General features: G+C 35.6%; 1 protein-coding gene across 1 annotated transcript; it reads left to right on the top strand.

Moving 5' to 3' along the window:
• Positions 1–11,776: 11,776 nt before the first annotated feature.
• On the top strand, positions 11,777–12,631 carry LOC123525704 (uncharacterized protein K02A2.6). Its single transcript, XM_045304848.1, has one exon. The coding sequence runs from the start codon at positions 11,777–11,779 to the stop codon at positions 12,629–12,631; it is 855 nt and encodes a 284-aa protein (XP_045160783.1).
• The last annotated feature ends 1,270 nt before the right edge of the window (positions 12,632–13,901 follow it).

The following is a 13,901-nucleotide window of genomic DNA, read 5'->3' as shown; positions in this document are numbered from 1 at the left end:
AAGAGACAATAATAAGTTGACAGGAATAACCATGTTGTCTTGGCGTGCTGTCTTACTCAAAAACTTATTGTCAAAACTTTTATAACAAGAGCCACAAGACAGCAAAACCTTGACTATTCGAATTCGGGAATATAACATTTAATATTAAAATATCTATAAAGTTTCAATCGGTATCTGTGGAATTTTATGCTATAACATAGGTTTACAAGGAAATTCATTGATGCAAGCATCAAAGACGCCGCCAAGTGTTGCGTCTGAAGTACATTTATTGCAATATGAGAAATCACCTAATCATTACTTTATTAGTCTGACTGGCTACAAGTTATCAACATTAGCACATAAAACCATATATGTTATAAACTGTTTAAAACATGAAGAATAAACATGATAGAAAAGTTTTACCATGTAATACAAATCCTCTACCTGCAATGACATTAACATTGCGAGTAGGTGGTCCCTTTACATACAAAATTAAAGTAATTATTTCACTAACTAAGGTCAACACCTGTGAAAAGTTCTTATATGCAGGAGCGTGTGTATGAAGTTTCACAGAAATGCAGTTTGTTGGGAAATGAGGAAATGTTGAAATTTTTTCAAAGTAGTGGTTAACAGAAACCATTATTTTTATTATCATGTAATGTAATGAGTGTTTTCTATTTACTGATGAAGTTTCATGGACCTTAGTCACCTACATTATAGATTTCAGAATGCAGATTATACACAGCATTTTACTGTTTCCGTTACCAAAACAACCAAAAAATTTGTCCAAGCAAAGAATGATATAACATAAATAATCTCTATATTGCCCCTATTCACAAAGCATGAATCTTTCTTATATACTTTTGGAATATCATAGAATTCATTTTTTTTTTTCGGACGAACGATAAACTTGAAGTCCTCGTTGAACCGTAAGGTTACTAGGAATATGTCAGTGTCTAGATTCAAATCTAATATTACAAAAAATTAAGCAAGCATAATAACCCACTGCCAAAGTGTAGAAAATATTTCAATGAAAATGTTTTCTTTGTCAGGAATGGACAGATACAAAAACTATCTATTAAAGTAAAAAAAGAAAAAAGAAGCAAGTAACAAGATATAATACAACCAGAGCAACCGACTAGTCATATAAGATCAATGAACATATATATTCAACAAGGAATTCTATTTTAAAGTCACTGATGCTTTGATAAGTTATGGCCCCATGGCTTTTGATATTTCGATCTAACCACATTTAAAGAAGTATTAACTTGTCACTGACAAATTCAGCCAAATGCTCTTTAGCCTATTGCACACCTTAGTTGACAGCGTATTTCTGTAAACAATGAGTATATGACACATAAGCAAAAAAAGAAAAAACAAACAAACAAACAAAAAACAAATAGAAATAGAAATTTGCAAAAGTGTGCGCATTCTAAAATTACATCACTGTACCTATCAACAAAGAAAATAAGACAAAAGGTTAAAAATAAGTTAACAGCGGCACTTCCTTCGTTCATTTCAACATATTTATAGAAAATGAGATAGGTAAGTAGGTCATGCTAAGAATAGAAATAGAAAACTTGACTTACAGAGTAACCTCCCTTATCAATAAATCGGATCAACATTTTGACGAAATTGTAAATAAAAAAAAATAAGTTCTGCTCTACAAATATGGACAGGAAAGACAGATAGTGCATTACATGCATTTTTTTATGTTTTCTTTTTGCCATTTTTTTGTTTATTCACTAAAATCTATTGTGCAATATCGTTGATCCTTTTACAAACTATTCACTGTGTTCAGTTTATCACTCCGAAACTATTCATTACCATCTTTACAGGGTCCGAAATAAAAGTGTATCCCATATACTCGACGCCGCCTTCAGGGCGGCGTCGAATAAACCTTGAGAAATGTGGTAGGTTTCAATTCAGTATTTGCATTAGTTTGTAATAGTTACTTGTTTGCAAAACACAAACAACAAAGAAGTGTTCCCTATGTTTCGCACAGGGGACAGACATAATACCAAGCCGGACTACCCGGATCACGCGACAGGTACACTGAGTTGCGCCTTGATGTTTCGATCGGGCTATTTAACATGTCCCAAAAATGTACCGAATTCATGCGCGTGCAACTAGCCCGACTGAAACGAATGAAAATTGATATTGGGGTACAGGACAAAAAAGGAGTAAATAATCGAGCCCATCTAGAAATATACTTAACTTACGTTTCATTTTGTATGACTACATCTATCTTTTCAACAAAACTGCTTTTCAGTGGAACAACTTAGAAAAACGCAAGGAAACGCAAGGAAAGTAGATAAGTGACTTATACGATTGTGCTCCTCTAAAAAAGGAAAACAAGAATACGCACGCACACACACACAGACAGAAATCCATTTTGCTATCAATATATTGATATTGAAAATGTTTGTGAATATGTTATATATAATCGCACGAATGCAAGTTATTCGAGATTTGGTAAGTTTTGGGCGAAATCTAGAACCCCCAAATCTATGCCCCGATACTTTAAGAAGTGCCTGCGTCACCTCCAAGGGGCTGCGGCACCGTCGAAATGCCTGCGGCACATTTTCAAAATAGGCATAACGTTCAAATTCGAAATTTTCTGGACACATTTCATGTTTTTGCAGATCACATATCATTTATAAATATGTTTTACAAAGGCAGAGACGATATGGTTTGGGTCAGCGGAAAGAAATGAGTCTGAACAGTCACTGATATGAAAAAAATCACGTTTCATTCCTAACTTATTTGTCCTTACATTTCTAGGAAATTGATTATTTCCCACAAGCTTTAGCATGGATATGTTCATGAGGTACTTCTACACCCCGCTACATTCCCCGATTTTTTAAAAAATGCTACATGCAGTAACAAAATGACAAAACTGAAAAAATATCACTCACCTATCTCGCTTGATTTGTCAACATTAGCGGAATGCCTGCGGTACCGGAAGCGAAGTGCCTTCATTTCTCATCGGCATAGGCGGTGCCGCAGGCACTGTTTAGTACCCGTGAAAAAGTAGCATGAACGAAGAACATGTCATGTGCTTCCCGTTTAAAAATAACCTATATTAAGTAAGTTATGGCGAGTTAAATGTGTGATTTTGTTGAAAAACTGTGAAAATGAAAGTTTATCGCGGTACATTTAATTCATTTTTTCACCATAGGGCTATTGTGTTAACGTCAACCTTCAAAATAATGTTTGCTCCGAATATTGTCCAATTTTTAAGCGACAAAAGCAATATTCAACGAGTTATATACATTCAAACATGACATGGTCGAAAAAAAGTGTGACGGCATTGCACAGCTCAAACTTATTTGTGTGGCGAGCAAGAGCAGTTCTGTGGCTTTTTTTATTATACTCTAATAATAAATGGTCTAAATAGTGATATCAAGCCCGTAACTCTTAAAACATAACGCTTTTAATTAGACAACAGCATAAGTAACCACACAACCGCCTAACAATGTAATATATCATCAACACTTCTTCCTACATTTTTGAATTATGGTTACAGTGGTACAGAAGTTTGGTGTGATGCATTCCAGTTTAGGAACGTTCCACTTAAGTTATCATATCATATGACTTGTAATATTTCTTTGAGGATCACAATGTATATGTACCTGTGCAACTACTGCAGTACAACAGCTGACGTTTATATGCACTTTAAGGCCAAGAAATTTCATTCAAGCGAACGATCACTGGGGCAAATCTTAATTTCGTCTTCTGTTTACCTTCAATGTTTCCCCGCTTATGAAATTTTCAATGCCGCGATTTAAAGATATTAAATATTCTTGCCTACCTAGGCTAGCGGGGAAAGTATAAATTCATCCGAGCACGCGCCGAGGATAGATATTCCTGTCTTTCCCTAGGGAAAACCTTGTCTAAAATAATATGCACTAAGGTGAGGTCACATAGTACTGGTACCATTGTGACGTCATAAACTTTATAAATAATGTCAAGAAATACCAAAAACCTATTTGTCGTAACGATCTATTTTGAACATGATAGGCAAGAAAAATGATCTAACATGTCTGCCTGTGTAAGACAGCTGTTTTCCCTACCCTCGGGACAGCATGGATAAAAAACCTCGCTAACTCTCGGTTTTCCTTTCCACACTGTCCCTCGGGTAGGGAAAACCCCGTCTTACACAGGCAGGAATGTAAGATCTATATACACTCCCTCAAATCGTTTATTCTGTCACCAGTTACTCAGACAGTTTCATATATTTCATTTCTTAAATCTTTCAATTCTGTCGGTACATGTTCTTTTTCAATCTGTTCAACACGTGCATATATTCTGGACATAATTCAAACTCCTTACTGAATCGGGCTTTCCTGTCAGTCAGTCAAGCTCAAGTTGCTTGTACTTTAACGTGTCAAACCTATGGCTATTGCAGAGGTGCTGAATTAAGTGCCTATAAAAGTCAGCTGTTGCATTGCATAAGTAGCACAGGTACATATGCATTGTGATCCTCAAAAAAGTTTAAGTGGAACGTTCCTAAAGCACGAGAATGCATCACATCAAATTACTGTACCACTGTAATCATAATTCAAAAATGTAGGAAGAAGTGTTGATGATATATTACATTGTTATGCGGTGATTACTTATGCTTTGGCTTACATCTATTTGTTGATAAAAGCTAGTGTAAATTGCTGTTGTCTAATTAAAAACGTTATGTTTAAAGAGTTACGAGCTTGATATCACTATTGATACCATTTATTATTAGAATAAAATAAAAAAAGACACAGGACCGCTCTTGCTCGCCACACGAATAAGTTTGAACTGTGCAATGCCGCCACACATTTTTTCGACCATGTCATGTTTGAATGTCTATAACTCGTTGAATATTGCGTTTTGTTGTTTAAAACTTAGACAATATTCAGAGCAAACATTATTTTATAGGTTGACGTTAATACAATAGCCCTATTTTGAAAAGTTAATTAAATATACAGCGTTAAACTTTCATTTCCACAGTTTTTCAACAAAATCACACTTTTAACTCGCCATAACTTACTTAATATAGGTTATTTTTAAACGGGAAGCACATGACATGTTCTTCGTTCATGCTACTCTTTATAGAAATAAAAATCTTCAACATATTTTGCACCAACCGATTATTGGATGGAGAATACTTTCCGCAATGCAGATGCCGGCAAAAACATCGGTAAACTGTTTTGTCCGCCACGAACTGTTTTGCTCGGAACCGGTTAACGGGTGTGATAAATACTGAAATTACAGCTGGTTAAAAATGAAACAGTTTACTTGTAAATCAATGGAAAATTATCAATTGATCCTTTACGTGTTTTGAGTGTATTTACGAAATATTTGTTCTGTTTATTCTATGCTCAATTGCATCAGCATCAGCAACATTCAGAGGACGGCCGCCGTACAAGCTCTTGGCCTCTCCTCTTGTGAATACAACAATTCTGAATGACTATAATTTTGGTATGTATCTATGACATGGTTCCCAAATATGCAGATAATTACGACAAAAGTGCATAATATATTTTATTTAAAATTTGGAAAGTATCACGGCATTATTTCGATTAATTTTCAGATGAAGAGAGCATAAGTTCACACTTAAACGCTCACGACAGGAGAGGGAACAATCCTCAGACTTTCAGTTCTGACATTTGCGGCTATCTGGTGGTGACCCGTTACGAACTCACCGAGCACATGCGCAGTCATTAATACAACCGGAGTCTGCCTGCATACAATGTGGTGCAATGAATAAGAACCGGCCATTCCTGAATCGGGATATAAGGCAACGTCGCAGGAATGTGTGTGTAATTTAAACCAGTGAATACTTTGAAAAATTGATGAAGACATGTTGATCTCGAATTTTTAGTGGTGCATTCTGGTCAAGGTCAAATAGCATTTTTGGCATGATGCAACCCTCGTGCCTCTCAATTTTTTGTTCTTAAGCGGCTTTCAAATTCAAATATCTGTTACTATCAAAGCCATTGACTTGTAACATAAAACAGTTATTTGCTATCAAAGTCTACACCAATGAAACAATTCCTGCTACTTTGTTTGAATTTGACAGAGTTATGTCCGTTTCAACTAAGAATGTTTTGGTTAAAGATTTTGATAAAGTCAAATATCGCTGTTACTATCTAAATTTCTGACTTTTCTGAATTTTCGGGACATAATACATTATTTTACAATCATTGTTTACGTATTATTATACATGAAGTTACATGTCTTTAAAAATAATAAAATTTAAGCTGACAGTTATGGAATGTGTTAGTCGTAAAATGTTACAAATGTTTAAACGAAAAATTCAATCTACATCATGATAATTGGCCTTAAAGGCTTAAGAGAATTAACTGAATTTTTAGCCGAAAAGAAGAAATATCAATTAACACGCCAACATGCTGTGTATCATCATTGTCGAGTCCAGTTCCAGAGGGTCTTGTTCTACAGAGGTTGCATTGTATTACCTGTCTTCCAATATACAACGTTTATTAGTGGGCACACGTTGTATGGACCTGCCATCTGCTCGTCGCTCATATTTGTCCACCAGCTTGAAAACAGTCTCCCGGCTAGTTCGATAGTATATAGGTATATATATAGTATATAGGACCTATAAAACAAGAATAGCTCGTATAATCCAATGTCTTATATTTTCTTAAAACAAAAGTATCAAATACTTGTATTAGCATTTGCATTATCATTTAACCAGTTTCGTTTTTTTCTTGGGACCCCATACATGTATCTTAAAATAATTATTTTCTCAGATATATTGATTAGCCATTGAAATTTGTCATTATCTGTGCAGTACTTTCTATGCGATATTTGATTTATATGACAATATTGGCTTAAGAAAGGTTTAAGCCTGTAGCGATATCATTGATCTTTCTCAGTAGCATAATCTTAGCTCCCTGTTTTTGCCTAGCTGTATTTCAATGAAAGAGTACCAAGCGGTAATTGTGGAAATTAATTGGAGCTATGTATTAAATTCCAAGTTAAAATTTTAGATTGTTGTAACATCACTTATCTTTTAAAACTAGCCGCGATGGCATATTTTTTTGCTCCGTGTTTTGCCTATAAACTCGCATTATACACAAGATAAATTCAACTGACAGATCGTGTTTAGATGAAAAAGTGATACGCCGCGGTTGATTTACGTATGAAAACTGATGGGAAAACGGACTTAAAATAAGATTATCGTTTCAGCTTGTTGCGATATCATTTATCTTCTAGAACTTGCCACAAGAGCATATCTAGCATATCTTTTTATCTTTGGTTTTACCTGAAAATAACACATTTAACGTGAAAAATAATCAATCAGCGGATGTTTTGAGACAGAAAGTACCAAATCAAAACGGCCATCTGAAGACTTCAGCAAGAGAAAGCTGGTTTTAATGCGGTTCTGGAATCAGCTTGGAGCAACAGCAAGAGCGATTTTGAGATTTTGGTCAGTTTGTCCCGTTTTCCAGCCAAACTAAAGCAGACACGGGCAGATGCTGTGTGATCGGAGGTACGCATCTATAAAAGGACTTGCAACATACTAAAGACATTTTACAAAAATTCGTAACAAAATACTTACGACGAATTTTCTTCTTGAATCGACGCTTTGTTGACAAAAAATGCTTGGCGCGATACCTATAGCATGACGTCATAGACCACGTGATTGTGCACCGTGATACATGTCAAGCTTAGATCTGTCATTTGATTTTAGCAAACCAATTTGCATAGAAAATGAGGAAAAAAGCTCTACAGAGCAAAAAAAAACTGAGTACTATTTGTATCCGCCATTATGCGACTACCATATTTTTTTCTATTTAGTGTCTGTTTGCCTCAAAAATTTTGTAACGATCCTTACGATCATGACGATCAAGATCACCACGATTCGATACCACGACGCCTTCTCAAGTTTATTCTACCAAAATATTACCTAGTCTTGGATCGTCAGATCATAAATACTGTCTTTCATGAAATGAACATCAAAATTTGTAGACCTCGACAAGTAAAACGTGAAATCAAAGAATTTAGAAAAGCCAGTTGGGATTCATTCAAGTCTGATCTCAATGAATACTTTAAAGGTGGTCAATCACATTTAAACAACATGAAATGACATTTTTCACTTTTTGTATATTCTGGTAGAGAATTATTTAAGGAACAAAAAGACCGATTACATAGAGTTAGATTCCTATTTGAAATGTATATTTTATTATTTTTATAAAATTTTGTAATTACTCCCCTTTAATATGAAAGTATATAAAAAGCTGGGTATTTCTTTTTATTTCGATACAACGTCTAGTTTTACATTTGCATTTGATAGACATATCAACTATTGAACAATCTGAACCAAAATGCAAGTTTAAAAGCTTTGTGTAGCTTCTGAATTCATTTATTTCCAATCTATCTTGGTTGCGCAACCAAGATAGGCAAATGGAGGTAATAATAATTTTTCAAACTTGCGTTTCTAATGAATTCCATCTAAATACATAATTTTTAATGCGAATATTTTACAAATATATTACAGTATGTCTAATATTTATACATTTCCTTAGGCAAAGTATGTTTATCAAATTTATACTTACGATAAAATAACTCCATCTTGGTTGGGCAACCAGGATAGGAAAATGAAATTTTAAAAAAACCTCCAGTGAAAATCTAATTTGTATTAAGTGTTAAGTGAACATAAATGAGTGTAAATGATCAGATGCTAAAGTTTCGAACAAATCCGTTACATGTCCAAAATCTGATTATCCACCTTTAAAAATGTTTTTGTTAAACTCCCATATAATGACCCAAACATACCGTGGGGAAAATTTAAAAATAAAATCGATGAGCTATCAAGTAAATACATACCAACCAAAATGACTAAACCCAGAAGTGATCTTCCCTGATCATCAAAATGATACATAAAAGAGATAAATTACACACTAAATGTAAAAATGCTAAAGGAAAAGAACATCATAGTAAAATGAAACAGACTTACTATTCTTAAAGCCACCATTCAAAGAGAAATACGCAAATCATACTGGGAGTATTTAAAATCAGTAATCTTTTCTAATGACTCAGAGACTGGTAAAAAAAGTTTTATTCTTTTGTGAAACATAAAAAACAGACAATCATGGTGTAGCACCCTTAAAATCTGAAGGAAAAGCTTATACCAAACCATATGATAAAGCAACAATTCTAAACAAACAATCTGAATCTGTCTTCTCACACTGGTTAGTGTAGTGACCTATCTTTTAGTGTACCTTAACCTTTATATGATCCGCATAATAAACATGTACCGTTGTCATAGTAAAAATATAACATCCGAAATAAATACAAAAACAACATTGCATATTCAGTTATTCTTGAAATATCGTCCTCAATCCTCACCATGAACACAACATTTGGCTACGAGGTAGACAAATAAGCATTCTCCGCTGAATTATCGTCAATTCTAACCATGAGTCTGCCGTTATTTCCGTCGTTTGACTACGATGCAGACAAATCAAATGCCTGGCCCCATTAGGAAAAATGGGTCGGTCGTCTGGAGAACCTTCTAGTTGGCATGGCAATCACCAACGATGGAAGGAAACTATGCTGGGAAAGGGTCTACGACATCTACGATGCCGAAAAAGATACATCAGAGGAAACGTTCGCAGCAACAAAAACAGTGCTTACGAAAGAAAAATGTGCAGATGGAAATCTATAAATTTCGTTCATATAAACAAACGAACAGTCAGACATTACACGAGTACGTAACAGAACTCAGAACTTTGGCAAAGAACTGTGAATTTGCAGATTGTGATGCTGAAATTTTACAGCAGTTAATACAGCACGGTAAATCTAATAGACTAAGGAGAAGGGCACCTGTAGCCAGATAAAACTCTAGCAGAGATACATGCTTTTGGTCGTTCACTTGAATTGTCGGAGGAACAAGCCCAGGTGATGGAGAAGGAAAGGGAATCTGTCAATGCTATTAATCGAGGACGAAGTCGAGGGAAAGGTAAACAAAGACCCCAGAAAAGCTTTAGTGAAAATAATCATTCATGGCACACAACAAATCAAATCAGAAGTGTCGCAACTGTGGAGGTGAATATCCTCAAAAGGAAAACTGTGTAACTATTGCAAGAAACCAAATCATTTCATGAAAGTATGCATGAAAAAGCGTCGTAATCAAAATGTAAACGAAATTCAAGAAGGGGCAGTCGGGGGACAGTCAGATTCTGATGAAGAAAATATTGTTATGGCATAATTGGCCAAGTTGGAAATAAAAGTCCCAGAACTAGTGTCACAATAAATAAGAAGAAAATAACCATGATGGTAGATACAGGTGCCTCTGTAAATATTTTGGATGAAAATACACAAGTTAGTGGGTCAAGTCAAATTATCAAAGAAAAATCTACCAAATCTCATGCCGTACGGTGGTAGTAAACCCTTGCAGTGAAAGGTAAATGCGAACTGTTAATTGAAAAGAGTGACACATTTGTTTTAGACACGTTTTACATTGTAAAAGGGAATCATGGTGCCTTATTAGGTTCGACACAGCAAAGACACTTGGTGTGATACGTGTACACAGTCAAAAACAGAGAAAACAAATATCCTGGTCTATTTACAGGAATAGGCAAACTCAAGAGTCGCACAGTAAAACTTCACATTGATAAATCTGTGAAACCTGTCCCACAACGACAAAGGAGAACACCATTTCATCTGCGTGCTAAAGTAGAGCCAAATTGCTGAAAGAAGACATTATCGAAAAAGTTGAAGGAGAGCCAACACCTTGGATTACTCCAATTGTAACACCACCGAAGAAAAACACAGATGAGATAAGACTATGCATTGATGTGCGTGAAGCGAATAAAGCTATGGCGAGCGCCATCTCCTTCCAACAATCGAAGAGCTGATCAACGATTTGAATGGTTCGACAGTCTACAGTAAACTTGATTTACGTGCCGGATACCATCAGCTTGTCCTTGACCCTGCTTCAAGATACAGAACTGCCTTCAACACTCATGTCGGAGGTTTTAGATACAAACGTCTAAATTTTGGGTTATGTTTTCCAAGATACCACCCGCAACGTCATACAAGGCATACATGGAGCGAAGAATATATCGGACGACATCATAGTATACGGCAAAACTCAAACTGAACATGACCAAGCGCTCGAAAAGGTATTTCAGCGAATACATGAAAACGGGATAAACACTGAACGAGAAAAAATGTGAATACAACAAAAAATCAATCACATTTTTCTGTGTTGTTTTTAGCGGCGAAGGTATATCTGCCGATCCGAAGAACGTAAAAGCGATACAGGAAATGACACCGCCGCAAAATGTCACCGAACTGAAAAACTTCCTTGGTATGACCAGTTACTGTTCGCGATTCATACGCGATTATGCCAGTATTACAGAACCGCTTAGAAAACTAACAAAGAAAAATGTAGAGTGGCAATGGGACAAAAGTGAGCAAAGTGCCGTTAAAATGCTTCAGAATGAACTATCCAGTGAAACTGTTATGTGTTACTACAATCCAAGTGAAGAAACACAAATAATGACGGATGCAAGTCCTGTTGGATTGTCCGTTATAGTGACACAAAACGATAAAATAGTCGCATAGACAAGCCGCACTTTAACCGATACGGAAAGTCGCTATAGCCAGACAGAACGAGAAGCGTTAGCTGTGGGTGTGGGCATGTGGACACTTCGAAATATATCTACGTGGCGCTCCACATTTTACAGTTTTCAGTGACCACAAACCGCTAGAGAAAATATGGGAGAAACCAAAACCTCCATTGCGTATAGAAAGGTGGGGTTTGCGCTTACAACCGTATAAAATGTCAGTAAAATACAAACCAGGAAAAGATAATCCTTCGGGCTACATGTCGCGACACCCGGTAAACTCTGAAAACGAAAAACAAAAACTGAACATTGCTGAAAAATATGTTAACTTTATAGCTGAAAGCTCAGTGCTAAATGCTATGACTCTTGATGAAGTGAAGTTAGCTACAGTCCAAGGCAAGCCATTTGACTATGCAAAGTATGGCAAGTGGCACAATATGAAATCAATAGAAGACCCAGAGATAAGTGTGGAAGAACTTACTTCGCTTAGAAGCATCAAAGATGAGCTAACTGTGCACGGTGAAACAGTCCTCTTACGTGACAGTGTTTTACCAAAGTCCCTCCGTGAAAGAGCCATACACATCCCACATGAAGGTCATCAAGGAACAACCAGAACAAAAGCATTTCTAAGATCAAAAGTCTGGTTTCCAAACATGAATGAAATGGTAGAAGACATTATAAAAGGCTGCATAGCGTGTTTGGCTACAACAAAAGAAAGAAACCGGACGGAACCTCTAAAGATGTCTGAATTACCTTCTGGCCCATGGCAGGATCTGAGCGCAGACTTCTACGGACCATTACCAAGCGAGGAATATCTATTTGTCATAACAGATGAATATTCAAGATACCCTATGGTGGAAGTAGTGAAGTCGGTATCATCTAGCCGTGTCATACCTATATTGGACAAAACGCTATCCGAATTTGGTATGGTCAAGACCATCAAAACTGATAATGGAAGTCCGTTCAATTCCGATTCATTCAGACAGTTTGCAGCATACAGTGGATTCACACATCGACGCGTAACTCCGCGGTGGCCAAAAGCTAAATCGCAAAGCAGAAGCATTCAGTAAGCCACTTGTCGAAGGCAAGAATTGGAAACAAGAACTGTTCAAATTTCTTAGACAATATAGGGCAACTCCCCACACCGTACCGACTAATGTTCCAACGAGAACCGAACACAAAGTTGCCTAAAGTATTCGAAAAGGATGCAGAATCTAAAGTTGACGAAGTTGTAAGACAACGCGATGAGCAATCCAAGTCAGAGAGTAAATCTTACAGCGACAGAAGACACAATGCTGTAAAATACAATCGTAATGTTGGATATAAGGTACTTCTAGAAAATGAGAACAAAAATATCACCAAAGTATATACCATCTCCATATGTGGTTAAAGGGAAAAAAGGAAACATGATAACAGCAGAAAATGAAAACCACGAAGTCACACGAAATGATTCACGGTTTAAAAAGGTTAGATCTGGACTAAATTACAGTCTGAAAATGACAATGAAAACATCGAAGATGAACTGATCAATGAAAATCTTACTGAAAAACCGATCACCGAAAATCCAACTGAAAAATCCGAAACACTTGTTGAATTCAATTCAAAAATCACCACAGGGAACTTCAACGGAACAGGAAAGGCCTGTGAGAATGAGACGCGAATCAAATTATCTGAAAGATTTCGTAAAACATTAATTGATGAAATGTGTTGGGCATAATAATCCCATATAAGCAACTAACTACAAATTGCAGTAAAAAAAAAAAAAAATACTTCAGTGTTCTAATTTCCCATCACGGGCATAATAATCCTCAAAAATATAAGAAAATATAAGTGTAAGAAACAGGAAGAGAAATTCAAACATACTTGGAGGAATGTTAATTACAGCATTAAAACATTGAAAACTTGTAAATCTAAGACGAAGAAACATTTGACAGAACTGTTGCTGTATTATATTAAAACGAAGATGAAACATTGTGCTGAAACATTGTGCTAATGTTAACTTTTGATGCAAACATTAGATTGTACATCCATCTCAGTTATATATTAGAACATTAGGAATTAATAGAAAGTTATGTTGAACAAATGCACTCACAGTGCAGTAATCAGTATTGTTTTCAAAGAAGGTTGTTTAAAACTCAGTATTATTTTCAAAGAAGGTTGTTTAAAACTCTAGTCATTCTAAAATCTAGTCTTTGTTTATATAGTGTTTCATAATTTTCATTATATTGTTGAGTCATTTTAAGATTGATCTGTTATTTTTATTGTTGAAAATAATCAAAGTTTAAATATATACTCAAAACATGAAAATTCTGTTCTAATGAAATAAGCTAGTTAGCAAAT

This window comes from Mercenaria mercenaria, chromosome 3 (genome assembly GCF_021730395.1).
Source record: "Mercenaria mercenaria strain notata chromosome 3, MADL_Memer_1, whole genome shotgun sequence".
Taxonomy (NCBI): Eukaryota; Metazoa; Mollusca; class Bivalvia; order Venerida; family Veneridae; genus Mercenaria; species Mercenaria mercenaria.
The sequence above is the reverse complement of the archived record's forward strand: the minus strand, read 5'-3'. Positions and strand labels throughout refer to the sequence as shown.

What these genes read in the sequence shown, in the direction of transcription:
- LOC123525704 (XM_045304848.1), top strand. Translation starts at nt 11,777, where the DNA reads ATGTCAGTAAAATACAAACCAGGAAAAGATAATCCTTCGGGCTACATG.